This window comes from Lactuca virosa, chromosome 5 (assembly GCF_052849685.1).
Source record: "Lactuca virosa cultivar CGN04683 chromosome 5, Lactuca_virosa_CGN04683_v6, whole genome shotgun sequence".
NCBI lineage: Eukaryota > Viridiplantae > Streptophyta > Magnoliopsida > Asterales > Asteraceae > Lactuca > Lactuca virosa.
The window spans coordinates 244,271,603-244,299,384 of record NC_136430.1 but is presented as its reverse complement, the minus strand read 5'-3'; the positions used below and the strand labels follow the sequence as shown (position 1 = coordinate 244,299,384).

Here is a 27,782-nt window from a genome sequence, read left to right as displayed (position 1 = left end):
GCACGAAGCTTAGTGAGTTTCCCCATCATACCACATACCATACAATCACATACTGCCAAGCATATCTGGGTGCTGTCCTACCCCTTCGGTCTCTTTCAACCGGTAACCACTGGGCATATCTGGGTGTCGGTCTACCCATTCGCTATCTTTTAACCGGTAACCGGGAGCTAACCTCCCCTTCGGTATCTTTCAACCGGTAACCGGGGACTATTTCACCCCTACCACTACCACATGATAACATAGCATAAACATACTGCTAGGCATGCATGGGTTCTGACGACCCCTTCGGTATCTTTCAACCGGTAACCGGGGACTATTTCACCCCCTACCACTACCACATAATGACATAACATAAACATACTGCTAGGCATGCATGGGTTCTGATGACCCCTTCGGTATCTTTCATCCGGTATCCGGGGACTATTTCACCCCAACTACTACTAACACGTATCACAGAGCATCCTAGCACACAAACATAACAGATAATGGCATACCAGATAATTATCACAAAGACAATCATCTAACAAACAACTCCTACTAGTGGGTCGGCATTGTGGCCGTAGACCCACTTCTACTGGAAGGTAACTCACCTCGCATTATTGAAGTCCCGCAGACAAAACCCTGGCTGCTGGATGACAGATTTCCGAACTGTCAATCATCAAAATAACACTCAATCAGTAATTGGGTTCCAACATAAACCCATAAGTCCATGCTTGGAGTAAAAGGATTACTTTACCCCCAACTTAGCTTGACTCAAGCCCAAGGCCCAATCCAAAGGCCCAAAAGTCAACTATGAGTCAAAGCCCAATATATGGCCCAATTTTCTAAATTGGGCCCAAACCTCTACATGGTATTCCCCTAAGGCCCAACCCTTTAGTCCAGTCCAAACATTTGGCATTTCTAATGGCCCAATATCTTATAATCATCAAGGCCCAAACTATGGCCCATTTATGGCCCAATTTTCCAAATTGGACCCAAACCCTTACATGGGCCTTACCCTAAAGCCCATCCAATTATTCTAGTCCATTTGATTGTTATTGAATGGCCCATTATTGGCCAATTCACCAAAGCCCAATAGAAAGGCCCAACTTAAGGCCCAAGTGAAATTAGGGTTTCACATAAAATGACAATTAGGGTTAAGTGTTTCTCACTTAACCCATTAAGGACTTAATCCATTAAGTCCATTACTCTACTAGATGAATCATATGGTGTGCTCGGGTGTAATTAATAATTCAATTCCAATGGCACAAACGTGGATCCCGATAAGTCCAAGGCCCATATATCCAAAATTAGGGTTTTCTAAACCCTAATTAGGGTTTTCCCACCCATCACAACCCAATTAGGGCCAAAAGCTAATTCCTTAGGCCCATTAGGGTTTCATTAGGACAATTAGGGTTTTCCTAAGTCGGGCACCACCCACTACCACCTCGGGTAGTGGTGGTCAACGGCGGCTCACGACGGCTCATGACGGCGGCCACCACCTCACGGTGGTGGTTATGGTTCTAGTCAAATTTTGTCCAAGCATCCTAAACGAGATCTAAACACACAAAAAGCACACGGCCACCCAACACGGCGGCTGGTGGCGGCAGGAGGCGGCAGCCACCACCTCACGGTGGTGGTTATGAGTTTTCTTTCCATTATACTAGCCACAAATTACAATTACAATGCTTTAACCCGAAAATAAACACACACACTAACAGATAAACACACACAACCACCCTTGTGGTGCCCGGCGGTGGTACGTGGTGGCAACCACCACCTCACAGTGGTGGTGGTGGCTTTCTTGTGAACTCCGGCCAAGCCACACTACCCACGACGTATGGTATTCACTCTAGTGGTAGAAACACACACACATCCTTTTGCTCGGACAAATAAACCCAACACCCACCTGTGGTGGGTGGCGACGACAGCAACACGAGATGGCGGCAACAGCAACGGCAGTTAACGGCGGTCCTGCGATGATAGTGATGCGTGCAATTAGCTACACCTAATTTTAAATTTATAACCTAACTAACTTAACTAACTAAAATGCACCTAGGCAGTGTACCTAGTCAAATTATAGAATAGTTTGGGTAAGTCGGGTGTCGATCACAGGGAACAGTGTTAACTAATTAATCTATCTACTACTAAATTAACCTAATTACTAACAAAGAAAGGGGATTTATCTAATTTTGCAAGTTTAGATGAACTTAATTCTTTAACATGAATTCAATCAGTAAACAAAATACTTCTGTTAGTTCGAATCCACTTTCCCTCAATGGTTTATAAATTAGCTATGACAATTACTGTTGGTTACCAGTTAAGATAGTATTAGCAATTTAGTTCTAAATCTACTAACATTAATCAATTCATGTAAATCTATGTATGGTCACACAATAGTTAACATAGAATCAATTATTGAATAAGATTGGAGCCATGTAAGATTGATTTGACAAACACACTTATGGTCATAATATGAGTTCTCTAGCACAGCTTAATTCAATGATCCAATTACTTATCTAAGATTGGTTTGATCTTAGCTCTAATAAACTAGTGTTCACTGAATTATTAGGTATTCAAATTCATGCAGATTCGTATTCACTAACTACACAGAACAAGAATTTAAAGCAATCAAATATTAAATCAAACATGCTAGGTAAAATCAATCAACACAAGTCTTAACCAACAAGTAGATCAAAGCTAAAGTATTAAAACCATGAGTTCCAGCTTCATCTAGCTAACAGAAGCAGCTAGATTTAGTTGGGCATACTAGCAAACAAACACAAATAACTCATACTCAAAATCATAATTAAAGTATACCAAATTACTAAGCTAATATGAACTCTTCTCTTCTCCTTTGGTGTTGAAAGCTATTACCAGACCTCTTTTCCTTCTCAAAATCGTCTCCAGGAACTCTCTCAATCAGCCAAAAATCTCCCAAGTCATAATGATCAAGGGTTTATATAGTTCTCTCGAAATTTGCGCTTCACGTCGTGAATAATGAATTCATGTCGTGAATTGACAAAAGTCCTTATCGGGAAAGGATTATTACTTCGCGTATACTTATCCTCCAGAATCTTCAAGTCACGTCGTGAACTTGTGGTTCACATCGTGAGTGTAGCTGATTTCGTGGGTTTCTTCTTTTTTTATTCACCAAGTCTCCAAAGTTCCATGTTTTGTCAATTTTAGTCCTTTTCTCCAAGAATGCCTCTATTTAGCTGCAAAGTATAATTTAAGCTTATAAGTATCATTATTCAATGCAAATAACCAAATTATTAATAAAAATGTAAATAAATATTGCCTAAAAACATGTATAAATATGGCAATATCAGTAGCCACCACCTCACGGTGGTGGCGGTGGTTTCTTTTGGTTCCCGGTCAAGCAGCCACGGTAGGAATGGCGACAACAACATATTTCGGTGGTTTTTCCGGCTTTGGCATCGATGGCGGGGGCTGGAGTCACAAACGGCGGCCACCACGACGTCACTCCTCCTTCGATCTTACATGATGCAGTTTCGCTCCCTTCCCTACCGGTCTTCAACTTCGCTCGATGGTGCTATGTGGTCGGAGGACGACTGGGCCAATGGTGGCGGTTCCTCCGACTCCAACAGTCGTGGCGGTCGCTTGTGGTGAGGGCGACATAAGGGTGGTGCGGCGCCGGCAATAGAAGAAGGGAAAGGTGGCGGCTGGATGTCACTCCTAGGGTTAGGGTTTCAGGAGGGATATATACCCGACGCCTTCCCAAACTTTTCGCCATAATGTCACCTTTGGTCCCTCCTTTCCCTTTTTCTTTCGAACTGAGTCCATATTTTACCTTTTTAACCCTGCCTCCTGAAATCCTTTACAATTTAAGTCTAATACTTACCAAATATCCCTCTGTCTTCTAAAATCTTTACAAATTAAATCTCGAATTTATGCTTTAACCCCCGAATAATCCAACTTATGACATTTGGCTTCCCAAAACCAACACCCCACTAAATAATATGGATTTTAGGGCTACTATTCACATAAATTTTTATCCATTTATTTATTTAATAAACGGGTGTTACAAATCTTCCTCGATATAGTTTTACTATAAAGAGTAAGTGAGTTTTCAAGGGAGAAAACATACATGAATGAAAATCTTCTCAGATTCAAGCTGACATCTCAAAGTAAGAATATTATTTCTTATAAGATAATTACACATTGTGATTTGATTATAAAGTAGGATAACTCTTGTGTTTTTCTGCAAAGCTAGTGGGAGCGCAATAACAGTCCTAGCCTTGTATGTAGTTGACATACTAACTCTTGGAATAAATATCTATATAGATAGATCATGGCAACTTAAAGGATTAAGTAAAATTGCATTAATTGTCAAGGATCTTAAAGAACTTAAGATAAAGGACTCTGAGAGAGTTATCTTGTCAACTACTACATGACATGATTTTGAGCACTCCTCAAAATCCTAGTACAATGTTTTGAACTAGATAATATAATTGTATTCCATATGTTGCTGCAATTGGATTAATCATATATGTTATGATTATGCATAAAGGCCAAATAAGTCGTATGTTTAAAGCATGTCAAATGATACCAATATAATTCGAGAACAAGTCATTGTGTGACTTACAGGAACATTCTAAAGTACTTGCGAGAACTAGAGAAATATTCTTAATCTACGGAGTATTTGAAAGAAAGCTATGTTTAAAGTTATTATACATGTGCTAAATTTTCAAATAGATTGACATGACTCTTAATCACAATCGGGCGTGTCCTCATGATTAATGAAGATAAAATTACATGGATTGTGGTTCCATGTACATTTTAATTACAGTTACACATCAGAGTTAAAGTACATTGTGGTTTGGAAAACCACATGTATGGTTCATTATGACGATGAGTAATCGAGTATTGGTATCTAAGTCATATTTAAGCATCTAATACATTCTCAATAGTTTTCTTTATATATGAGTTATATATATATATATATATATATATATATATATATATATATATATAACTGAAAATGTTTGTATTCGCAAAGTTTATACAAATCAAGTTTGACAAAACTCCTTCATTAGCTAAAGCATGCTATAAGGCCTTGTTGATATAAGTAGATGTATTGATTGAAATTTAGTATTTGGATATTGGAATAGTACAAACAACATATATTGTAATGAATTGATATATTGGATATGAATAATTGTTGTGTTCTACATTAGCATGTTTAAATCCTTGAATAAATAGGTTATTCTAAATGTCCATAGTCATTCATAGTTGTGGGAGCATCTATGAGGTAAGACTAATATGAGTGGATTGGTGGATTCTCATGGAGATGAGAATAGCAAGAGTTGCTACCAACTTCATAGGTACTTGATTAGGAGAATAAGTATTGGACTTGACCCGCATCAAAATCATTTTATGGATCGTAGTCAAGAGTGATGTTTTGATCAAGGTTGTATCTTTGTATTCTTAGACCTGAAATACATATTTGGGACTTGAAGTGTAGGGATTGTTGTGCTTTGACATGGTTTAACGTTGTTCCGTTTAAGGCAGTCATAAGGGTCATCATTAAGTATGACATGAACTACATTGATAGGCGTATGTAGTCGAGAGGGGGTTTGTCCCTCTTATTCGTTGAGAGTTAGACATCTAAGGCCTTACTAAAAGTTGAAAACTAAATGAGATTGATGGCTATCCATATCTCACATTCGACATGATGTCTGAGACAAAGGAATAATTGATATCACACCTTTAGTAACAATTGTAGCTTAGAGAGTCTGCAATTGGTTGTTGATAAGATGGCACGTTTCATATGCTATTAAGGGCAATAGCCTGTTGCTAGACCTCAACTACTGTCTATATCAGTCTATAATGAATCTTGTGCAAGTGGGAGATTGTTGGATCTATATGCCCAATAATCATTATGGAGTGATATTGCTAACAATATATGATCCTATAGGGTCACACATTTATCAAGTTGGCACATTTTGTATATTGATTATTAATATGATTATTAATAAATAATATCAATTCTTGTATTTAATTAGGGAATAATTATTGTTTTGTGAAAATATTAATTATAAGAGAGTATAACTAGTTATTATTTCATATAGTATGAATTAATAAGTCATGCACAATATTTTGGACTAGTTGGATTTTTTTGTCTTTTACCTAAAGACAAAGTTTATATTTTATAAACTTAGAGATCATAAAAATTAAAGAATCCTCCTCTTTTCAAGAGGTATGGCCAAAAATATTAAAATATGGGGGTTGTTTGTCAACCTTCATGCTTTGTCTCACATGCTCCTAAATGCTAGCCATTACTTTAGAGTATTGGCTATGGTTAGGCCTTACCTTGTAGGAGTATATAAGAGATGTATGATGCTTGCATTTTTGTTAAGTGAAACACTCTCTTCTTCCTCTTATTCTTCACCAAAACCGTAAGTAGCATGGAGCTACTTCTCTTGCTTTCTTTTGAAGATCATTCAAGTCTTTAGTGGCTTAAAGTGCTTCTCTTATAGTGCTTATTTGAGTTAAGTACTTAAAGGCTTAAGAAGTACTTTATACAAGAAGAAACTAGCATTCCAAATGTCTTAATCTTGATGGTGGATACTTGTAGAGAAAATCATATTATTTGATCTTTCCATCTTCATCAACACTCTTTGGTTATGCTTTTATTTCATTCTAACCTCTATAAATAGATTTATGATGGTTTGGTTTTGTTATGAACTAAAAATAAACTTGTTATTTTTAAAGTCTTCCGTTGCCGGTTTTTATGAAAAACAAACTTATATTTTGTATCAAAACTCGACATTTTTTTGCATTCATTGCTCATTGATTTGATGTGCCTGAATCAATGGCTATAACTATTAAATAAAAAATAATAATAATAATAATAATAATAATAATAATAATAATAATAAAAACTATATGAACATATGCTTTGTTCTTGTCTTTTTAGATTTTTTTGAAATTAAAATTATGTTGAATTGTTTCCCATTTGATATGGTTTGATGGTAGTATGATCGAAACAAGCACCAACATTTTCTATTTTTTATGAGAGTTGTTTGATGGTCAAATGGACAATTATCAAATGGTAGCTACTATTCCTAACAAAACATCATCTACAATTTTTTTTTTCTTCTTTGTCACTATAAAATAGACATAATTTGTCCATATGTGAGAAAAAAAAAATACAGTCCATGTTGAAAAAAAATCCATAGTAACCAATCTAGTTTTCTACTTTTCATCTTTTCCACATTTTAAAATTTTTTTGAATTTGCTCCAAACTTTAGTTATAAAAATAAAAAAAAAATCTATGTAAGACGCTAATATTCTTTACTTAAACAAAACAAAACTTAGTTTGTTTTCAACTGAATAATAAAGAATAGGCACATGCAGTAGCTAATAACTAGTCAACACATATGCCAATAACACTTCCATAACTATGAAAATCATCATTTAAAATAAATAATAAAACAAAAATTGTCACAAGGTTACACGATACAAAGAAACATTAACCATATCAAAATCTAACGCATATTAAACATTTGCACAGGCAATTTCCGTTTTCGCCCATCAAACCCAACAGCAGTCACCTCCATTGAAATATCAATGCTGCGATGTTCAAGACCACGTACAATACTGATGCGTGAATTTATATCAACTGCTGGGTTGGCATCTGTGCCAGCTGGCAAACAACTATGGTGGGCCATATCCACCAGTGATGATAGTGAAATTGGTTTGCAAAAAGTGAGCAAAGTTTGAGACCAATGAGTTGAGGGGGTGTATGGTGACGTTGACAAAACTGTAGGGGCTTCTTTGCAAAATCGGTTTGTGAAAGAAGTATCGAACCAAAGTACAATTCCATAACATTTGCTTACGGTGGATTGTCCCTTTTGTTGTAATTGGACCGAGGCTGTGAAATCGACTTCATCGTGTTTCATTGTCACTAAATCAAACGTCTGACCAAAACAAATAAAAAGTTAGAACCAACAGAATGAGGGTATTTTGGTCTTTTAACAAAGTAAAGGTGAAACCAACCTTAAGAAGAGCAGTATTTGTGACCAAATTATTTCCATCCACAACATCAACAATGGGAATATGAGCAGCATCTTCCACCAGTTCTTTACCAATTGATGACATGTCAAATCCATAAACATGTTCCCAAAATGGCATACTTGTAGCCCCTTTTCCAAATCCAGCAACAAACTAAAATATAAATAAACAAATACTTAATACTTAATATGCCTTTCATTTAAGATTAAAAATTAGAATGCTATAATTGGATTTTTAGATACAAACCATGGTAGCAGTATCAGGGAGCATAGCACCTCCAGGCTTAAGCCAATGATCTCTTGCAATAAGAACTGAGTTCAACATTGACTCATAGAGTAAGCAATAACCCATCCACTCACTCACTAAAACATCAACACTTTTGGGCTCAATTTGTTTTGATTCAATAAGATCTTCAACCATTCCATTCACAACTTTAACTACTCCATTTCTGTTTGGAGACTCATTCCACAAAAGACCATTGTCTTTTGCAATCTGCATGTTTCCAGTAATAAAACTTCCTTAACATGAGGATGAGAAGGAGAAGGGTATTTATGTCTTTTGAATGGATTACCTGAGAGGCTACGGAAGCCATCTTATCACTTGCTTCAACTGCATTTACTATTGAGGCCCCTGCTTGGGCTGCAAACAGACTATAAAGATAGCGATTAGAAATAAAATAAGATAACTTTTTGACAAATTTGCCCTCGTATATCCATACACTAAACAAAAGGAATATTACCTTAATATCCCTGTACCACAACCAACATCCAAGATAACCGCACCCTTTATAAGAGAAGGGTTGTCTACAATAGCTTGTCTGTAAGCATCCGTCCTTACCTATATAACATAACATATTAGCTATTTTTAGTGATGAGGATGAGGAGGGCAATTACGTCTTTTGCACAGACAAAGACAAAAATTACAATTTAGTCCCATTGACATAGTATAAGATAAGTCATAGAAGTAATGATACCTTATCACTTATCATCTCTCTATGGATACCAAATGAACCATATGAGCCAAAATAGTTTTTATTCACGATTACTATTTCATGGTCAATGGCATTGTTTGACTTTTTATCATTAGATTTTACTTCTGATGAACTCGCCCCATTTTCTTCAATGCTTATCTTTAAATTTTCCAGCATGTCCTCTTTAGATGATATCATAGAATCATCATCAACTTCTTCATCTTTATCAAAATCATATAACAAATGATCTTCTTCCATATATGGTTTCAGGTACATGTCATTGTCCCATGGAAGATTACTGCTTCCTAAAGAAGGTTCATGTAAATGATCTTGTAGTTCTGATCTAGACTGACATGTAGTTCCACAACTCCAACATCGATTTTGTCCCACCTAGTAAAAATAATAATCAGAACAAACAGTTAAATGCAAAAAATTTCACAATATATTACTTTCTGATAAAGCATTTGTTTTGAGCGTTCTCGAACAGTTCTTACCTGTGATCTTATATAGTTGAGGAGCTTGAAACAACCATAGAAATCCAGGTTCATTGTAGTTCTGATGCTTCCAAAATCAAAACTGTGGCTTGAAAAGCAATGTTCAAAGAGTGAATCACTTGAAATGTATTTATAATCACAAAATAAACAGAGCAGTTCAACGTCATCATCTTCATCGTATTCTTCATCAGCATTCCAATCTTCCCAAATCTGTTTTTTATCATCCACATCCATGTCTTTTATACCGGGCAACTGTTCTTCATTGTCTCTCATGGGTGAGTCGACAGTGTTGTAGAGCGGAGCCACCATTATCTTAAATCTTAAAACCAAATGAAATTAAGATTTAAAATGTTAGAACTTTGCCATCAAATAGCTTAAACTGAGGAACTGGAAGAACGCTGATTACCGTAGAGAAGTTCAAGGTAAATTTACATATAATTCTTTTTATCATTAGGACTGATCAAACAAACAACCACAAATTGAATTCAACTAGATGTCAAAGAGTCTAAAAAGAACAAACTTGAAGACAAATCGACTAAATTAAAACCACTTGGACACATGTTAACTTATGAAATCAGAAAGAAAAGAAAGGGAGAAATCGTTACCAGTAATGTCAATATGAAGCAAGAGGGATAACGGCAGATGGAGTAGAATGGGTGCCGGAGAAGGGATCCAGACGACTAGGGTTTTTGGTATCCTCGCCTAGATACTACAGATGTGGATACAATCATACAATCCCTTAAACCCTAGCAACCTGCAAAATATTTAAGAAATTCCCGTTTAGACCCTCATAAAGCCGTAAACATATTCGGGAGTGCAATACTTGTTTTATTTTAACACAAAAACTTCAAATTTTTGGATTAATGCCACAAAAACTATTATATACTATGTTTTAGTCTCAATTTTTTTCTTTATTTCTCATATGTCATTATATTTTCAATAAAAAATATAGTTTTGGATCGTTAGTCGGTCACCAACAAGTTATAATGACGTGTTGGTTTGGTTGATATGGCTTTTTTTTATCGGTTTGTATTTGACCCTAATATTTATGTTTGAGTTTGCATTTGGCCCAACATTTTGTTTGTTCCCCATTTGCCATTACTTTTTTGAATGAATTTTTTTTTCATTTTAGCCTTGCACAGTCACCAACAGATAATTTAAAATGTAAAAGCTTAAAATGAAAAGGGAAGAGGCACTAAAGGCAAGAGTCAAACTTGTGACTTCTCTTTGAGGGGTGGGGCGTATTAGCGGATGAGCCAATTGCTCTATTTGTTATCGCATACAAATCTATTAAGTTTGTGTCAAACCATCATAATTTGAATCAACAGATTAAATATTGTTATAGCAAGTATATTTATCAAAGTACAATGCCTTGATAGATATTAATTTGAAAGTACATGTTGTAATAAGAAAATATGAAAATGCAATGCTATAATAAGGAAAAAAAAGAATGTTTAAGGTTATTTCTTGCATTTAACCCTCAAATACCCTACATAATGGCATCTCATTTCTTTGGTTTTCAAAAAATATGTCATTAGAAATAGCCAATTTTTTCTTAGATAAGTTAAGATTGAATTAACAAATTTGACTGGTTCAAAGATTAGCATGTCATATTGTTTATTAGATCTCTCAGATTCAATACTTATACTAGGTCTTTTCCCTTTATACTAAAATGCATATATACACATTAAATACAATAAGCACTGATAATACCCCCAAAAAAAGTCATTAGTTTACTAGCTAACACGCCCCTCCCCTCAAGAAGAAGTCATAGTTTCGACTCTTGCTTTCATATTTTCCTTTTCCATTTTAAGTTATTACGTTTTAAAATATTTGTTGGTGATTGGCCAATGGATAAAATGAAATTTTTTCTAAAAACTAATGGCAAATGGAGAACAAAAAATATGTGGCTAAATACAAACTCATACATAAATGTTGGGGCTAAATGCAAACTGATAAAAGTATTTCATGTAAGTCAAACTTACACGTCATCATTACATATTAGTGACTGACCAAGGGCCCAAAAATGAAAATTTTCCAAAATACAATGAAAATAAGGAACAAAAGAAAATTGAGCCTAAAATGGAATAAGGTTGTATATATAATGGCTTTTATGGCATTAACCCTAGATTTTTTTTGGTGTTTTGGTTCGCAAAATATTTTTACAAAAAATAAAATACATTAAAGAAATTAGAATATAAAGGAATTGAAATTTGAAAAAATTGAGATTTATTATGTGTTTCGTTGACATGTATAACTTTTTATTACTTTTAATAAAAAATGATAAAATCTATATTAATTAAACTTGTACCTACTCAAACATATATGATCTTGTTGGTGTGGGCTTAGGCGAGTGGGTGTGGGGTGGGTGTGGGTGTGGGTGTGTGGTGTAGGAGTAGGGTGGGTGATGTCGACATCAACATCTTCATGTGCTTGGTGGCATGGCATATACGTGTGTAGTGTGGATGTAGATGTTGTGTAAGGTGTTAGGGTGGGATAAGGATAGGGTGGGGTGAGTATAGGAGTATGATAGAGTAAGGGGTGGGGTATGGGTGTGGTTGTAGGTGTAGGTGAATGTGTAGACGTATGCATAGGCATGTGAGTGTAGGGTAAGATGGACGAATGGATAGGTATATATATGGGTGTAATGGAGGTGGGGGTGTGTATTGTTAGATTAAGGTGTCTAAGTCAATAACTAAATTGATATATTCTTGACAAAGAAGCAAAGTCTGTGTGGGTTGCCCTTATAACATATAACTGAATAGAATGACTTTTGGGGAAAGAGGATCATTTGTTAATTTATTATATGATTAATATATTAATTAGAAATAGTTATAATTAATTAGGAATTAATCAAAAATTAATTGGAATTAGTTTTGGGTTAATTAGAATTAATTGGAAGTGCATGGACTAAGTTGTAATTGTTCAATAGTTAAGCAAAGTTGGCTTTCTAGAACCCTCTTAGCATGGCCGGTTTTGGCTATGTGTTTTAGGGTTTCAAGATTAATCATATTGGATAATTACCTAATTCAAGATATTATTATTATATTTAAATTGGGTAGAAGCCATTAGAGACATTCAAGCTTTTGGTGCTTGCTTTCCAAGGAATTCAAAGGGAGATTTTATTGATTAATTGATATATTAATCAAAATGTATGTAACTCTAATCCTTCTTGTAATTTCGATTAAAGTAGGGTTTCCTAGGGTTTATTGATATTCATAATTTATAGCTATCAATAGAGAAAACATAGATCATTTTCTAGGTTGCATGTGAACTTAAGGGTTTAAGTGTTTTTCCGCCACATGAATTTTTTTATAACCTAGAAAACCCATCAGATATGGGGTAGGAATGTAGGATGGGGTGGTCGTAAGCATGTGGGGGTGGGGTGGGGAGGGCTTTGATGTCGCCGTCCAGCTTGATTGGCGTGGGAGTGTGCTTGTACCTATAGGTGGGTGTGGGGTGGGGTGAGTATTGGTGTGGGTGTAAGGGCATGGGGGTATGTGTATGTGTGGGTAGGTAGGTATGGGGTGGTGTTGGGTGTGTGGGTTGTAGGGATGAGTCGGGTGGATGGGGTAAACGTGGGCTTGTGTATGTGTGGGTGAGGTGGATGTATGGGTGGGGTGGATAGGTAGGTAGGTAGGTGTGTGGATGGATAGGGTGTGGGAGAAATGATGATAATATGTTTTTGATTTTATGAATCGTGTAGGAAATAAAGAGGAGATGGGAACGCATTTGTGTGTTTACAATAAAACATAAGGAATGGAGTCTAAAATTTTTACCTTTAGCCAAAGAATGACCAATTCCTTCGAGTACGGAATTTATTGGAATCTAAAAAATTCTAATTGCTTTGATTTTGTCAACCAAACGCAAATTTTGTCGGATCTTATATTCCATTCCTCCAAATTCTTTCGAAATCGGTGAGCAAAACACGCCCTCAAGGTATGTAAGACCATGTATTGAAACTATTTATTAACTTGCTAACTTTTAAGATTGAGATGTACACCCTTATCATCGGGTGCGGTGGGTATGGGACCACCACGTCTTCATTTTTTCCTCTTACACAGTGAGAATTCACCACATCTCACCCCACTTTTTATTTTTCTTTGGTGCAACCTTCACTTATATTGCACAAGAGATTTTAACATTAAAAGTGATAAGTAGTGAGAGGTGATCATTTCCTACATGAAATAAGAATGAGGGGAAAATCATGGAAATTGATGTAGCATTGAGGTGATAAAAAAGAGAAAAGCATGGTGAAACCACAGTAAGTTAAAAGAAATATTTAGCAATCGAAATGACTCTTTAAAACTGTTTTACCTAGCTACTATTAATGAGTTTTCAAGAAATAATTCTATAACTTCTTGAGAATGACTTATACCTTCTTGTATAAAATAACAAAAACACAACTCATTTATTTTAAGCTACAATGCTACTCCATGTTCTACTCCCGGTTCTCACTCCGTCTTCTACACTTGGTTCTCTCATTTGCTTCCAAATATTTGTCATCCCAAGTTAAATTAGTTCATGGGTCCTGTTTTCTCTTTAATATCACATCTTTTAGTTTTTGATTGTTGATCGTTAATTTTTTATTTTGATTTTTACATAGTGTTCAGTTCAGGATTTTTTTTTCTTTACATATCTTTTCTTTCAAGGGTTGGTTTTTACACAAGTAAGGTTTTCTCTTCAATTTCTCTTTTCCTGAATTTTTGAATTTTGTTTGAGGTTTGAAAAAATTAATCCATTAAAAATAAATTGTTTTTCATGCTATGAGATCGATACAAGAATTTAAAACTATGGTGTTTTATCATCAATGTGGTGCCTAAAAGTAATATATAAACATGCTTTTTTTTTTATCAAACACGGCCTTATAGTTATAGGTAATCACAACCGAATGGACAACAAAGACTCAAAGAGCTCAACGCCATGATTAGCCTCTAAAAAGTAAAAACAAACTTATAAATATGGAGAAAATGATAAGCAACAAACGAGTCTTTCCTTTCAAACCAAGTTATGGAAGTGTTCTTACAAACTAGAAACCAAAAACAAATTTATGTCAAAATGATACAAAATTGTGTCATAAATAAAATTGAGAATCACCTTCCGTGCATCACTAAATTTCTATGTAGATACAATCTCGAAATTCTGGTAAATGGTAGAACCCTTAAAAACTTTTTGTGGCAATCACATTTCCCAACACCTTCGTGTTTCAAATTGTCCAAACTGCCCTTCTCAACTTTCTGAGGGCTTTCAGGAGAATGAGTGGCATTCCTTGTAAATAATGCAATGAAGAACCCCTCTTTATCCTCCACAGGATCAGTTCGAAGTAGATGTTGTGCTGAAAATTACAGAGATGTGTTATATCATTATATGCAAGTCTTAACTTTTTACAAATTTGTCCTCATTTATATTAAAAAATAAAAAAAATAAAAGAACATGGCCTTACATCCTTCAACAACTGGCAGACCTCTGCGGGCCCACTGTGGAAATGGAGTTGCCAGGTGGAAACCCAAAGATGCAGCAAAAGGCAACACTGATTTTATCACATCTTCATTCTCAATTTGGTGAACAGAACATGTGCTGTAGACTACTCTCTCAACTCCTGGAACTAAACAAATAAAAAAATATATTACAAAACCAAAAGGGTATTTTGGTCTTTTCAATACAACAAAAAGGCAGAATTCTTGAATTCCAACTTACAAGACAATGCATGAATTATTGCCTTCTCCTGGAAAGCAGCAAGTTTGAGAAGCCGGCCCACATCACCATCATCACCTTCCCCAACATAAAAAACATATAAATTTAATCAAAAAAATAATAAATTAAAGCATAAGATATATTTTTAGCAATTTACCTGAGGTATGTGATGGAAGCAGATAATCTAATCTATCAGCAACTGTTCCGGATCCAGAACATGAAGGGTCTAACAATATAGCACGAACCTAAAAGCAGCCAATAAAAATCAGATAATCTAAAAATAGAAAGTCAGATTTTCAAATCATTCTCAAAGTAAGTAAAAACTTACCTTGGAATACAATTCATCTTCAGGATTCAAGTTCAAGAAATTCTCGTGCAAAACTTCCACATCTATAAATCATGTCAAGTCTATTTTTCTCAAATATTATTAAAACATTTATTTATTTATCCATACAGCAGTTAGTGAAAAAAAAAAAAAAAAAAAAGTGTTAAGGATACTGGTGGCCCCCGCCAAGTTTGTGGTGTGTTCCAACCTCTTAACTCTATCTTTATTAAGTTCACAAGCAATAATTTTTCCTTCACCTTTCATAACTGCAGCAAGGTGTACAGTTTTATTTCCAGGAGCTGCACATGCATCGATAACCTTAAAAAGAACAAAAAAAAAAAAAAAAAAGTCAACATTTACATTTCAATCAAATTAAAAACAAAAACCCAAAATAGCCCTAGAAAACAGTCATTAATTACATATATAACCAAAGATTAACGAACCTCCCACCCTGGTTTAGGCCCAAGGGCAACTGCCACCATGGAGCTTGCCTTACCCTAAATAAAAACAAGAAATTATATTTAATGTAATTATGGATTGAAAAAGATAATGAAATAAAATAAACCACAATGAAAAAAATTACTAAATCTTACTTGCATAAATACACTCCCATTTATGACCAAAGGATGATTGTGCAAATCAGTACCTGGTGGAAGCACTAATAAATCAGGAATCATGTCATCCTTCTCCACCTGTAAAGATTATTATAAGGAACAAAAATAACTAAAATCCGAAAAATAAAAAAAGATAAATTAAATAGGGTACCATAAATATGTTACCATATTATCTTTGCTTAATTCAGACACAGCAGTTTCAACATCCAATTTCAGAGTATTGACACGAACATAGCGAGGTTTTTTAACATCTGCTACATAAATGATAAATCATAGATCTCGTTTAATAAATATAGTTGTGTAAATTATAAATAATGAAGTGGATTGTTATTAGTAGAACAAACCAGGAATCTTATATTGGGACATTAAATCTTCTATACGTTTTGCTCCCTTCTTCACTAAGATCTTTGCAAGAGCTGATTGTAGTTGACTTTTCCTCAAAATAAGGTACTTTTCTGGATCTCCTGTTAGAGATGAATCCTATGAAAAAATGTTAAAATTATGTATATAATTAATTTAAAGAAATTATTATATAATGTGGCATCCAAGAAAGTGAAGGTACCTGTCCGAAAAGAATGTCATAGGTGATTATGTACATCAATTCCACTTGCCTCTATTACAAAACGAATAACAGAAGCAATAAATTTCAAATAAATAGTAACAAGACATTAAAAAAAATAACATTCAAATTCAAATATATATATGGTCACTATGGAATGAAGATCAGGTATCAAATATGTTTTTTGAGGTATTACTTACCTTCCATTTGCTGTTTAATACATTAGCAATCTCCAATACATCCTTGATGATTGGAAGATCTGTGGATAGAGAAACAAGAGATGAAATCAATATGAAATTAGACCAATCATGAAACAACTAGTGTTTTTTGCAATGTCTGGAAACCAATTTCGTTTCGATTTCTAATTTGGAACTTTCCCTTAGTGTTAAATTGTTAATTGAAAAATATGGAAACTAACTTCGTTTTGATTTCTAATGTTTATGAACACTAGCAATATTTTGGGTTTAGCAGATTAAAACAAGTAATGAAAGCAGTGTAGAAAAGCTATTTCCATTTGCATAAACGATCAATTAGCATAAACTTAACTTTGTTGTCCGACGATATACATTCACAAACACAAGACTTTTTCTTTTTTATCGTTTGAGGCAAAATAGAAAATAGAATTCAATTATAAGTGCTTAAGAGAAGAGAGCAGATTGAAACTCACATTTTAGGGTTTGGCAGACTAAAGCAAATGTGGCTTTCTTGTTCCTTATGGAGGGACTATAAACGAGGGTTTTAATGGAACCAACGGCTCTACGATTAGCGTCTCCTTGCAATACGCTTTTCAAGACCTTAGCCGCCTCTCGGCGTGCGAAGTATGAAGAACGCTCGATGTTAGTCAGCCGCCGGCTCTTAGGCTCCTTCGCCGCCGGTTTTACAGGGTCCATCACCTTCTTATATACCATGGGTTCACTTCACTCTTCTAGCACAGGAAGGAGACTGGTGTTGAAACCTGAGAAATAATGCTTCCCTTCGGTGTCGGATTGTTTTTAGGTTCACAGTGTTGAGCTGAAAAGGAATGGACAAAACTGCAAAGATAGTCCCTTTGTTTTGTTGATTTCTTTGGATATAGTCCAATGATTTTTGAAATTACATATATGGTCCTTAGCCTAGTTAAATTGCAGTCCCTATCAAACTTTAAATGACTATCTTACCCTTTAAATATATATATATTTTTTAATTTTTATTTTTTACATAATGATTTTTATGATAATTTAATGAAAAAGAGACCCAACCATACATTTTTCAATTTGCACGATAATCAATTCATCAAAGACATCGTCAGCCACCATCTGTTCCCACAGAGGCCACCAGCAATTTCACCATCTTCGACGACCACCTACAACATAATATTGATCTTGTAATCTAAAAGTATTATAGGAATGTCAAATGAATTTCTCTCCTTAGCATTTTAACAAACGCTTGTGGCCTAAACATAATGGTACTTCATTTCCATTTCCAAGGCTTCTTTTAGATTAACCAAAATAATTTAATTTTATTTCAGGTAAGCAACCAATGATTAAGATGCTCAAGCAAAAGAGCGATAAAGAACAATGAATTAAAATCGATAAGTTTGAAATTTTAGAAAGGTATTTACACTTGGTAGAAGTTGAAAATGGTGTTGAAAATAATTACTATGTATCAATGTTAAGAATAAATTATTCACAAGAATAAGATATTTTTTATAACTAAATCAAATCGTCTAACTGTAATTAATCTTTACTATATATCAAATAACATAATTGAGACATTTCCCATAACTAAATCAAACCGACTAACGTAAATAACTTGTCTAATTCTTTATTACAATTTTATTACGATAGAAAATCAATCAAAATATATCTCAAGTAAATCATGCATGTAAATAAACACCGCATTCAACTTTTTAAATGGATTTCCCTCATAGGTATTTTAAGCAGTTTTCATAATAACAATTTGTCTACATAACGCCACCTTCTTTTCCGCAACAAGTCAACCTCCAAAACAGCCATCTTATATATATCATAAGCTTTTAGATCACAAAATGATGATGGCGATGAACAGACATGGAAAAAAGCAAAAGGTTTTAATGTTCCCATGGTTAGGTCATGGTCACGTTTCTCCTTTCCTAGAACCGGCTGAGAAATTTAACAACACAAACCTCTTCAACATCTACCATTGCTCAACTCCGCCTAACCTCGATTAGGCCATGATTAAGCTACTTGATATAATGTAAATGTTATCTACGGTTAGATGGTTTGATTTAATTATGAAAAATATCTTAAGTTATTTGATATTTTCTTACAATTATTTTGATCTTGTGAATAATTTATTCTTAACGTTGATACACATACACCTATAAGTACATGATCACCCATACCCCTTCACCTGCACTTACATCCACACCCACATCCATATCCAAACACTCATCACCCCTACATCCACACCAATAAGCATGCATACGCCCCCATCGACCCCCACCCCCACACGCACATCCATCCCACCCGCCTCACTCCACCTATACATACACGATAATATTGATGCCCACCTCTACATCCAACCCTAACTCACCCCTACACTTACACCCATCAACCTCTATACCCACCCTACCCCCCACACGTATACCCACACACATGTATTAAGACATTCACACACACATATATTTCATATCCTTTCTTTAACTCGTCAAATATGCACCCAACTCCGGACGAAGTGACCCTAGACCTAGCCCCAAAGCTATATATCAATTAATTGTTTTTTTATCAAATGCAATTAAATCTTTTCGATTTGTAAAGCTTCCTTTTCTTATCATATATTAAGTGCAAATTCAACAAAAAAACAACATAATGTTTGAGTGAGTAAGAGCTTAATAAATGAAATTTTAATTAAATAAAAGTTCTATCATTTTTATTAAAAATGATACTAATTTACAAAAAATTAATAAAAATGTATTTTAATTATACTACATAATTTACTTTCCAATTCCTTTGATAAATTCCAATTCCACAAATTCTACTACCTCCATAATATTCCACAAACCAAACTCCCCCTTAGTATAACAATTTCTAAAACCATTACTTAATTTTAGGATCAAATTAAGCAAGAGCCATGGTGAATGCTCTTGCCTTTTAAAAACTAATCTTAAATTTTAGATGTTATTTACTTAAAAAAAGCAAAACATCTTTAGATGATCTTTTAAATTGTTCAATCAAAAGTTTTGTAGGCTTCTCAACACCTCACATACTTCAGACTACAAACAAGCTCCTTAGATATCAATCAACAACTTTTGTTAATGATCACAACAAAATCAGTGTAAAAAGGAATCCTAACAATTATGAAATTTTATATTTGCACCAAAATGAGTCTCAATCTCAGGCCAAAAACAGTATAACATTTTCAATCAGTGTCACATGTCCTGCTTATCAAACACAACCTAACTACTCAGACCCTACAATCCATGAGAAGCATAAGCACCATTAAATGTAAGAACACAATCAGTTTTTGCACAAAAAGATGGTTTCTAAGATCCAGTCAGTCAGCATTTTGCCATACCTGCAGATTTATTAAATTCATCATTTTTACAGAAAATACAAGCACATTAAAACCTCAAAATGACTGTTTTCTACAAAAAAGTAATACTAAATACAATACAAAAGAAACTTCAATAAACATTTGAAAGATGTAGCAAATTACCACTTCATATAAAAACAAGCATGCCTCATTTAGAAATAGGAACAGGTATTCTCTTCACTCCTTCAGCTTCAAGAAAGTGACTCAAATTCTTGTCTTCCAAATGTTTCTGAAAAGATGGATTACAAAAATAAAAACTAGGGCTAATGGCATGCTTCAAATTACTTGCTATGAATATAAATACAATCTTGCATAAATTTCTGTTGTAGATGTAGGAAGAGCCATGTTTGATCCAGAAACTCGGATTATTACTTCTTCCTGGAGTGTTCATTGATTCATATCAAACTAGATATAGCCAGAAATACGATGAAATTGACTAAACGAATTTCCCCAAAGTGTATACACCCTAGGTCAAACGAAGATCAATTTTACAATGATGGCATTAAACTTGTGTTTCATTTTGGATATTGTTGATTTATATAGGTAAATGATGATAGGAAACAGATTAACATGAGCTTACAGATAAACAATCCCTGTACTTGTCCCACTCGGAAACACATTCTTCTTTATCCCAATGTCCCTTCAAGAACTTGTCAGAATACCACCTGTAATGTATACACATGAAAATACAGATGTTAATGATGGTTTTTCATAATGAAACCCATATATACAAAAATCGAATTTATCGTAGACTCACTTGTTGAAGCAATTATTATACGCAGCTCTGAGATCGGCACAAGGAGAAGTCGTCGTTGAAGAAGATGAATTCCGCTTGTCCCTTATGAATCCCATGTAAAGCCTTTCGATGATCAAATCGGAGAGAATAGAATGGAAAAACAAATTGGGGGCCCAACATATATGGCCAAGGGACGGCGGGTGTGGAGGCGGTTTGGGGGAGAAAATTCAGGCGCATTGCTTCATTGCTCGATTTGGTATTTTGGTGTTCGAAGGGTATTATTATTTTTTTGTTAGATATGTACATTATACATATAAAAATACGTTTTTTTAAATTTAATCACTACATTATATATCATGAAAGTCATCTACTTTTAGAGAAAGCTTGTATATATTATATATTTTCGTTGTTAAAAATGACATAACATGAAATAACATTGTGTTTTCTTAACATGACTTCTCATGACAATGAAATAACATCTTGTTTTCTTACCAGGTTATATACATATTATATAAACTAGAAAGGTTACCCCCGCTACGCGGGGGCCAGAAGCTTTAAATGTTGTTTCCGAATTGATAAATATGACAGACATAGAAAGTGCAAGGATGAAAAGTCCGGGCTTTGCCCCGGACAAAAAATATAAAAGTTTTGACTGCAAGGACCAGAAGTGTGAAAATGGCTAAAGAATTAAAGGGGTAAGAATTAGCAACTTTTTAGAAAAGGGATCAAAGTTGTCAAACCGTTAAAGTTTTGTGGCCAAACTTTAAATATTAAAAGGTTCCAAAAAAGTGTAAAAATATTGATTGCAATGACCAAAAGTATCAAAATGGGTAAAGAATAATGACCAAAGTTGCCAAAAAACATTCAAATTTAGTTTTCCTAACTTCCAACAATAATACAGGGACCAATTCTGCCAAAAAATGGAAAGTTGAATGGAACACAAACAAAAGGACATGAATAAATTAATTAAAGAAGTACAGGAACCGTATATGTAAATCAAGGGACCAAACTTGGATAAAGTATCTCAAGTTTACTATTCCTTTCTTCCACAACTTTAATATATATATATATAATAATAATAGGCCTTTCAAAAAGCTAGATATGAGTTTAAATACATATCATGTCATATAGGTTATTAAGAAACGATTTTGAACTGAAAATTAGAGATTAAAGTTATTGCAGTGGATTTTTTTTTTAAATATGATTTTTATTGACCAAAAAAAATAAAGTTGTTAGACCACAAAAAAAGGTACCAAAATATAACAATTTTTATTTATGTATATCGCCTTATATTATTATTTATTACATCTTATTATTTTTTAAAACTTTGAATTAAATTGATTCATCAATGTACATATATTTGTTTTTATAATAGAAACATGCAACATTTTAATTATAACAAGTTAGTTAAATTAGTAAAAGTACAACATTATTACATAAACTTAATGAAAAATAAAAGTTCGATAAACAGTCAAACACGTATGTAACCAATATCATGTCATCACATAACCTGGTCCCCCGATTATAAAATTATATATTGTAGCAATCCACCAAAAGTGATTACATATACAACACTAATTTAGGATAAAGGAAAGCAATAAGTGACATACATCAATTTATACTAAAATAAAATCCATTTTTCCAATAAAAGAAAAGCTCACACACATGACACAAGAAAAAAATAAAAGTCAGAAAAATAAAATAAAATATTCTAGAAACTGCCACAAGAGAAGACAAGTTTTATACTTGTCAACCTGGGCAAACCAAAACACACAGACAGACATACAGACGGCATTTTACTTTACTACCCCCAGTCCCCAGCCCTAATACTTTCAATCCCCTCCAGTCCCTCTCACTCACTTGGGGTTTTTAGTGATTATACACTACTACTGTACAATTACACTTACATTATTATCTTATCTTATTTTTTACTAAAATCTACACCAACCAATGCCACCCATTTACTTAATACTACTGCCCTCAAAAAGATAAATTTGAGGGGCAGTAGAGTTGGGTGGGTTACACTGGATTTGGTAGAATCAGTTCATGGAAAGGGGCAGAGGAGGGCTTTTAATTGGCTGCCAAATGGGAGGGGATGGGGGTTGGGTTGGGTTGGGTTGCCATTAATGGGGGGCAACAGCAACCTGATTGATTATAACACACAACAATAAGTTATGCCTTTTAATCCCATAGCGCTATTAATTATGGATACATTACATCACCCGCTGATGTGATCATCTGTATGTCGCTTTCTTCTGCTGTCCCTTTTGTTGTATAATCCATCTTCAGTTCCCCAGCTGTTTGTTGTCACATTTAATAAACACACCATGTTATCAAGGGCCCGTTTCCGTTCCTTGTATTGTGTTTGGCATGCATTGGATTGTGACTGCGACCGATGTCAATAGGACACAAATTGTAATTTTTTTTTTATAAAGGTGGGCTCTCAATCTCTCGTTTGTGAAAAAAAAGACATAAATGCCCTCCTCATCCTCATAATTATCAGAAATAGCCCTAGAAAGTTTGTCCAGTCCCATCCAATATTGTACCGTGTAACAAACGCAGCCATAAGGCTGCGCTTGTTGCATGAGCATGGGATGGGACTCGACAGCCTTTCTAGGGCTATCTATGATAATTATTAGGACGAGGAGGGCATTTATGTCTTTTTTTTCAGAAACGAGAGATCGAGAGCCCACCTTTATAAAAAAAAATTACAATTTGTGTCCTATTGACATCGGTCGCAGTCACAATCCAATGCATGCCAAACACAATACAAGGCCACACTCCTTTTGGAAATAAAAATAAAGAATTTAAGTTTTTAATTATAAAGTAGGAAATTGCTAACCATATAATGAATCACTGGATGCACTCCGCATGAGATCTAGTCAAAGTTAAACAAGAATTAGTAAGATACCAAAGTGTGAATTTTGTAAATTTTCAGAAAATGCAAGGGCCTTTCAGTCATTTTGCCCACATAAAAACTCACCAGGATTATCTCGCAGTGCTTTTACAGCATCAAAGTTCTTGTACGTGTAGCCCACAAAATTCAAGTCCTTGGGATTTAATTGCTGCTGTATAATAATATAATAGAATAGAATATAAGTATATTATAATAGAACAAAATATCTTTCAAACAAGCTTATCATGCATCACTAAAAGTTATACACACCTTCCTCGAGGGGCCTGAACTGGTTCTTCCAGAAGTTGGAGGATTCAACTGTTAAAAAAAAACAAGTTCACTTTTATCTATAGTTAAATTACTTTATACGTATAGATACATAGATAGATAGATAGATGGATACCTCATCAAATTTCATAAAATTTTGGGTGTCTAGCTCCCCATTGACTTCAGGTTTAAAGGCTGCCTCCATTTCATATAATTGATCCCACACAACATCCTTGAACCATGGGTGAGACTGAGAGAAAATGAATTTAAATTAAATAAGTTTTGTATAAAATCTAAATTAGGTTTTATATGACATTATGTGTAGCAATTAACATACCTTTATTTGGTCGGGCCCACCTGTCCCCAACCTATGTTCCACATCACAAAGCAACCTGTAAATGAGATCCTTTGCTTCTGGTGACAACATTGTGTCTTCTGGAAATCTAAGATGATTCCTCCAATGAACAATCTGTAATTCAACAGATAAAGGCAAAAATTTGTAACAAGTGGCTAAATCAATAACAAGGTGAAAGTACAAATGCTTTTTATGTATTTTGGAATAATATAACTGAAAAAAAAAAAAAGTAATCAGTTGCAACATGTTATACCTTCCTACATGTAGTTATTGGATCATCAGAGTAAAATGGAGGATATCCAACAAGCATCTCATACATTATTGCACCTAATGACCACCTGCATTAATAGTAATACTTAAACAGTCATGTAATAAAAGAAAATGACAAAAATATCCTCAGCAACTAGTAAGTAAGTAATACAACACTAACCAGTCACACTCCATTCCATATCCTTTCTTCAACAACACTTCAGGGGCAATATAGTCCGGTGTCCCCACTGTTGAAAATGCCTTCTCTCACATAAAAAACCAAAAAGATCAAATTAATTAATCATCTAAAACAAACAATAATAACCTTCAATAACTCATAAAACAGTAACACACCAGTTTTCTTCTGTTCATCTGCCAATGTTGAAGCTGTTCATGAGCACTCTTCCATCTATGTCCATTCACAGCATCAGGAAAACCATCAATATCCATTGGTTCTCTTATATTTTCATCACTCATGGCTTCATTTTCATTCAATGTAGACAATGTCCTACAATCAAGAGGCTTACACAGCCCAAAATCTGAAAGCTTCATGTGTCCGTTTTTGTCTAGAAGAAGGTTGTCTGGTTTTATATCTCTGAACAACAAACAAAAAACTCACATCAAACATCTTATCTTAATACTTAATATTAATAACAACAATAAAAAAAAATATCAACATTATCTTTATACGAACCTGTGAATGTAGTTATGTTTGTGAATGGACTCTATTGCCATGACACTTTGAGCTATGTAAAACTTAGCGACATTTTCTTTCAGTGTGTCTTCTCTCATTAATAAAGTCATCATGTCACCTCCAGGAAGATATTCCATAATCAGATACAAATACTCAGTGTCTTGAAATGAGTAATATAATTTGACTATGCAGTGACTTGCCACTTCAGCAAGCAGGTTTCTCTCAGCCCTTACATGTTCCACCTGTTGAGGGTAGATTTGTAAAAAGTTAGGACTTAATAGGGAAAGTATGTTTTCCTCACTTTTTGTATCAAGTCAAAAAGAAACACTTCCCATTAAGTTCATTAAAGACATATATATATATACCTGTCCTCTAACAAGCATTTCTGATTTCTTCAGTTTTTTCATTGCATAGATGTTGCCAGATTTTTTCTCGCGACATAATCGTACCTGTAATGAAAGATAGATAAAAGAGATAAAGGAATTGCAGACAATAAGAAGAGAAATACAGATTAAGGAATTGTGATTGATGATATGAGTATTACCTCGCCAAAAGCTCCTCTCCCGATGATTGTCAAAAGTTCAAAATCATCAACACATATTTTGTTCCTTTTAAGTCGCATGAACTCTGTCTCCTTTCTCTCTAAATCCTTAATCAGATTAATCTGTTCTTCTTTAGGCACGTCTGAAGAAGCCAACTTCCTCTCTAAGATCCATCGCCTGCAATGGAAAAGTGCATGTCAAAGTTGATATGATTGTCTCTCAAAACTCTAAAATGATGTTTGTGATGCCAATTAAGTATCGTACTAGCATTTACAAACAATAATCAGCCTAATAAAGTAAGTTCAAATCGAGAATTGAAGAACACAACTAAATCAATGGCATGCATCGACCCAACAACTAAATGAAACTCCAATCTAATCAATTCAGTTACTTAATACAGATGAAGTAAACTGGATTCAATTCCCACCGGTTTTTCAGCAACCAAGCGTAGATCTCAGAGCATAATAAATGCAGGAGACAAGACTGTACTAAACCTAGCCTCAGAGAGAACCCCAAAGTACTCCGATTCGAGATTCGCCAATTAAAACATAAAATGAAAAACAAATGCAGGACACGGGAATCCCATGGAGTGAGTAAGAATCACGGTTTCAATTCACACAATTTGCTTTTATGAATACCTTTCTTTGCGTTCCTGAATGTTCTTCATCTGGGTTTTGTAGTGATTCTCTATGAATTGCTTAGCAGCAGCCACTTTCTCCATGGTCAAGCTTGACCCCAGAATCTCATCGTCTCCCCCTTTCACCCCCTCCTCCATTTTTCACACAGTTAATCTGAATCTAGGGGTTTTTTATATATAATTATATGGAAATAAGAAGATTAGAGGTAAAATGGAAACCTCCGGAGCCCCTTTCTGGTTTACCTCATCAGCATCAAGTCACCAAGTAACCTGTAGTATGTATGTGTATGTAATATGTATGTCGATGATGATAGGTAGGGTTTTAATCTGGTGTAAAGGGGTATATGAAAACCCCATAAACTAGATCGGCTATTTGTATGACAGCTGGGTTGATCTGTCCAATCTCGATATTGGGTTTCTCTTTCTTGTCTTCTTTGACGCCACATTATAAAACAGTCAAGTGCCACCATGTTTCTTTTCTTCTTTGAAATGGTCCATGCATAAAATACCAATGTAACAAAAAATGTGTTAATGTATTTATAATTTTTTTTTATCAAATTTGTGTCATATATAAGTTAAAACTTAAAAATATATCTTTATACCTTAATAAGCATTTAGCATGTTTTGCTGAATTTTAAGAGGTACAAGGCTTATTGCATTATTTACAACAATTTTATGCATTGAAGAAAAAAAATGTTATCCGGTCAACAACTGAATTTTAAGTGCTACAAGTGATAAAACATCAAGAACAATTCTATAATGCATAAACTCATTCTTATCCCTAAAATATATCAGAATCGGTCAAAATTTGACCGAGTATTCCTCATCTTCAGCCAACTGAATAAGTCTAACTCTGAATACATGTTATATAGCATCTTTCTCGCCCTCTTTCAACAATGAGTCTCCAAGAACCCTAGAATTAACTCCCAAAAACTCAGCCTTCCACTACCCGATGCGTCCCTTTGATATCCACCCTCTCAACATTTTCGCGTCATGAACCAAACCTCAACAACACCAACACCTTAATCTCTCCTCCCCTCGACCGTAAGAACCCTCACCACCATCCAACGTCACCCCCTCCGCCCCTGGGTTCTCCCTTCAGTGTGAATCACAAATCAGTCCAACGAACTCTCAACCCCTCATCTCCTCATCTCTGAGTCAATGTTGAACCCTGATATC

General features: G+C 34.6%; 4 protein-coding genes across 7 annotated transcripts; all 4 read right to left on the bottom strand.

Annotated features, from left to right (window-relative positions):
* Positions 1-7,398: 7,398 nt before the first annotated feature.
* PRMT3 (protein arginine methyltransferase 3) lies at positions 7,399-10,251 on the bottom strand. The gene is made up of 8 exons (XM_079053083.1): positions 10,089-10,251; positions 9,484-9,802; positions 8,993-9,379; positions 8,759-8,856; positions 8,591-8,669; positions 8,266-8,511; positions 8,005-8,172; positions 7,399-7,925 (listed from the first exon to the last, which is right to left on the bottom strand). The coding sequence occupies exons 2-8, from the start codon at positions 9,790-9,792 to the stop codon at positions 7,494-7,496; spliced, it is 1,719 nt and encodes a 572-aa protein (XP_078909209.1). The 5' UTR covers positions 9,793-9,802; positions 10,089-10,251; the 3' UTR covers positions 7,399-7,493.
* A 4,206-nt stretch (positions 10,252-14,457) lies between these two features.
* On the bottom strand, positions 14,458-17,685 carry LOC145111518 (S-adenosyl-L-methionine-dependent methyltransferases superfamily protein). Of its 3 annotated transcripts, none has more exons than XM_079047784.1 (13): positions 17,343-17,685; positions 16,876-16,934; positions 16,679-16,729; positions 16,461-16,596; positions 16,282-16,370; positions 16,096-16,194; positions 15,946-15,999; positions 15,676-15,820; positions 15,506-15,567; positions 15,335-15,422; positions 15,181-15,255; positions 14,927-15,088; positions 14,458-14,818 (listed from the first exon to the last, which is right to left on the bottom strand). In XM_079047784.1, the coding sequence occupies exons 1-13, from the start codon at positions 17,581-17,583 to the stop codon at positions 14,577-14,579; spliced, it is 1,503 nt and encodes a 500-aa protein (XP_078903910.1). In that variant the 5' UTR covers positions 17,584-17,685; the 3' UTR covers positions 14,458-14,576. The 3 variants fall into 3 exon arrangements, with proteins under 3 accessions (XP_078903910.1, XP_078903912.1, XP_078903913.1); XM_079047786.1 differs by having other exon boundaries at positions 16,282-16,367; positions 17,343-17,684; XM_079047787.1 differs by lacking the exon at positions 16,679-16,729.
* Positions 17,686-19,970: 2,285 nt separating this feature from the next.
* LOC145116332 (protein phosphatase) lies at positions 19,971-21,239 on the bottom strand. Its single transcript, XM_079052676.1, has 4 exons — positions 20,985-21,239; positions 20,808-20,892; positions 20,351-20,456; positions 19,971-20,209 (listed from the first exon to the last, which is right to left on the bottom strand). Exons 1-3 carry the CDS (start codon positions 21,077-21,079, stop codon positions 20,376-20,378), a joined length of 261 nt encoding a protein of 86 aa, XP_078908802.1. The 5' UTR covers positions 21,080-21,239; the 3' UTR covers positions 19,971-20,209; positions 20,351-20,375.
* A 1,208-nt stretch (positions 21,240-22,447) lies between these two features.
* LOC145114741 (uncharacterized) lies at positions 22,448-27,023 on the bottom strand. Of its 2 annotated transcripts, none has more exons than XM_079050813.1 (13): positions 26,605-27,023; positions 25,969-26,143; positions 25,790-25,873; positions 25,425-25,666; positions 25,085-25,325; positions 24,912-24,991; positions 24,735-24,819; positions 24,464-24,595; positions 24,263-24,376; positions 24,130-24,177; positions 23,947-24,031; positions 23,806-23,841; positions 22,448-23,260 (listed from the first exon to the last, which is right to left on the bottom strand). In XM_079050813.1, exons 1-13 carry the CDS (start codon positions 26,739-26,741, stop codon positions 23,166-23,168), a joined length of 1,554 nt encoding a protein of 517 aa, XP_078906939.1. In that variant the 5' UTR covers positions 26,742-27,023; the 3' UTR covers positions 22,448-23,165. The 2 variants fall into 2 exon arrangements, with proteins under 2 accessions (XP_078906939.1, XP_078906940.1); XM_079050814.1 differs by having other exon boundaries at positions 23,947-24,028.
* Positions 27,024-27,782: the final 759 nt, after the last annotated feature.

Excerpts from the sequence above, each read along its gene's own strand:
- PRMT3 (XM_079053083.1), bottom strand. The coding sequence starts at position 9,792 with ATGGTGGCTCCGCTCTACAACACTGTCGACTCACCCATGAGAGACAAT. Across the intron at positions 9,380-9,483 it reads TCAACTATATAAGATCACAG|GTGGGACAAAATCGATGTTG; the intron begins GTAAGAACTGTT and ends TATTTTTACTAG. Across the intron at positions 8,670-8,758 it reads TGTGGTACAGGGATATTAAG|TCTGTTTGCAGCCCAAGCAG; the intron begins GTAATATTCCTT and ends CTATCTTTATAG.
- LOC145111518 (XM_079047784.1), bottom strand. The coding sequence starts at position 17,583 with ATGGTATATAAGAAGGTGATGGACCCTGTAAAACCGGCGGCGAAGGAG. Across the intron at positions 16,935-17,342 it reads AGTCTGCCAAACCCTAAAAT|ATCTTCCAATCATCAAGGAT; the intron begins GTGAGTTTCAAT and ends CTCTATCCACAG. Across the intron at positions 16,730-16,875 it reads TATTAAACAGCAAATGGAAG|AGGCAAGTGGAATTGATGTA; the intron begins GTAAGTAATACC and ends GTTTTGTAATAG.
- LOC145116332 (XM_079052676.1), bottom strand. The coding sequence starts at position 21,079 with ATGGGATTCATAAGGGACAAGCGGAATTCATCTTCTTCAACGACGACT. Across the intron at positions 20,893-20,984 it reads TATAATAATTGCTTCAACAA|GTGGTATTCTGACAAGTTCT; the intron begins GTGAGTCTACGA and ends TATACATTACAG. Across the intron at positions 20,457-20,807 it reads AGTACAGGGATTGTTTATCT|AAACATTTGGAAGACAAGAA; the intron begins GTAAGCTCATGT and ends CCATCTTTTCAG.
- LOC145114741 (XM_079050813.1), bottom strand. The coding sequence starts at position 26,741 with ATGGAGGAGGGGGTGAAAGGGGGAGACGATGAGATTCTGGGGTCAAGC. Across the intron at positions 26,144-26,604 it reads ATTCAGGAACGCAAAGAAAG|GCGATGGATCTTAGAGAGGA; the intron begins GTATTCATAAAA and ends TTTCCATTGCAG. Across the intron at positions 25,874-25,968 it reads GGAGAGGAGCTTTTGGCGAG|GTACGATTATGTCGCGAGAA; the intron begins GTAATACTCATA and ends CTTTCATTACAG.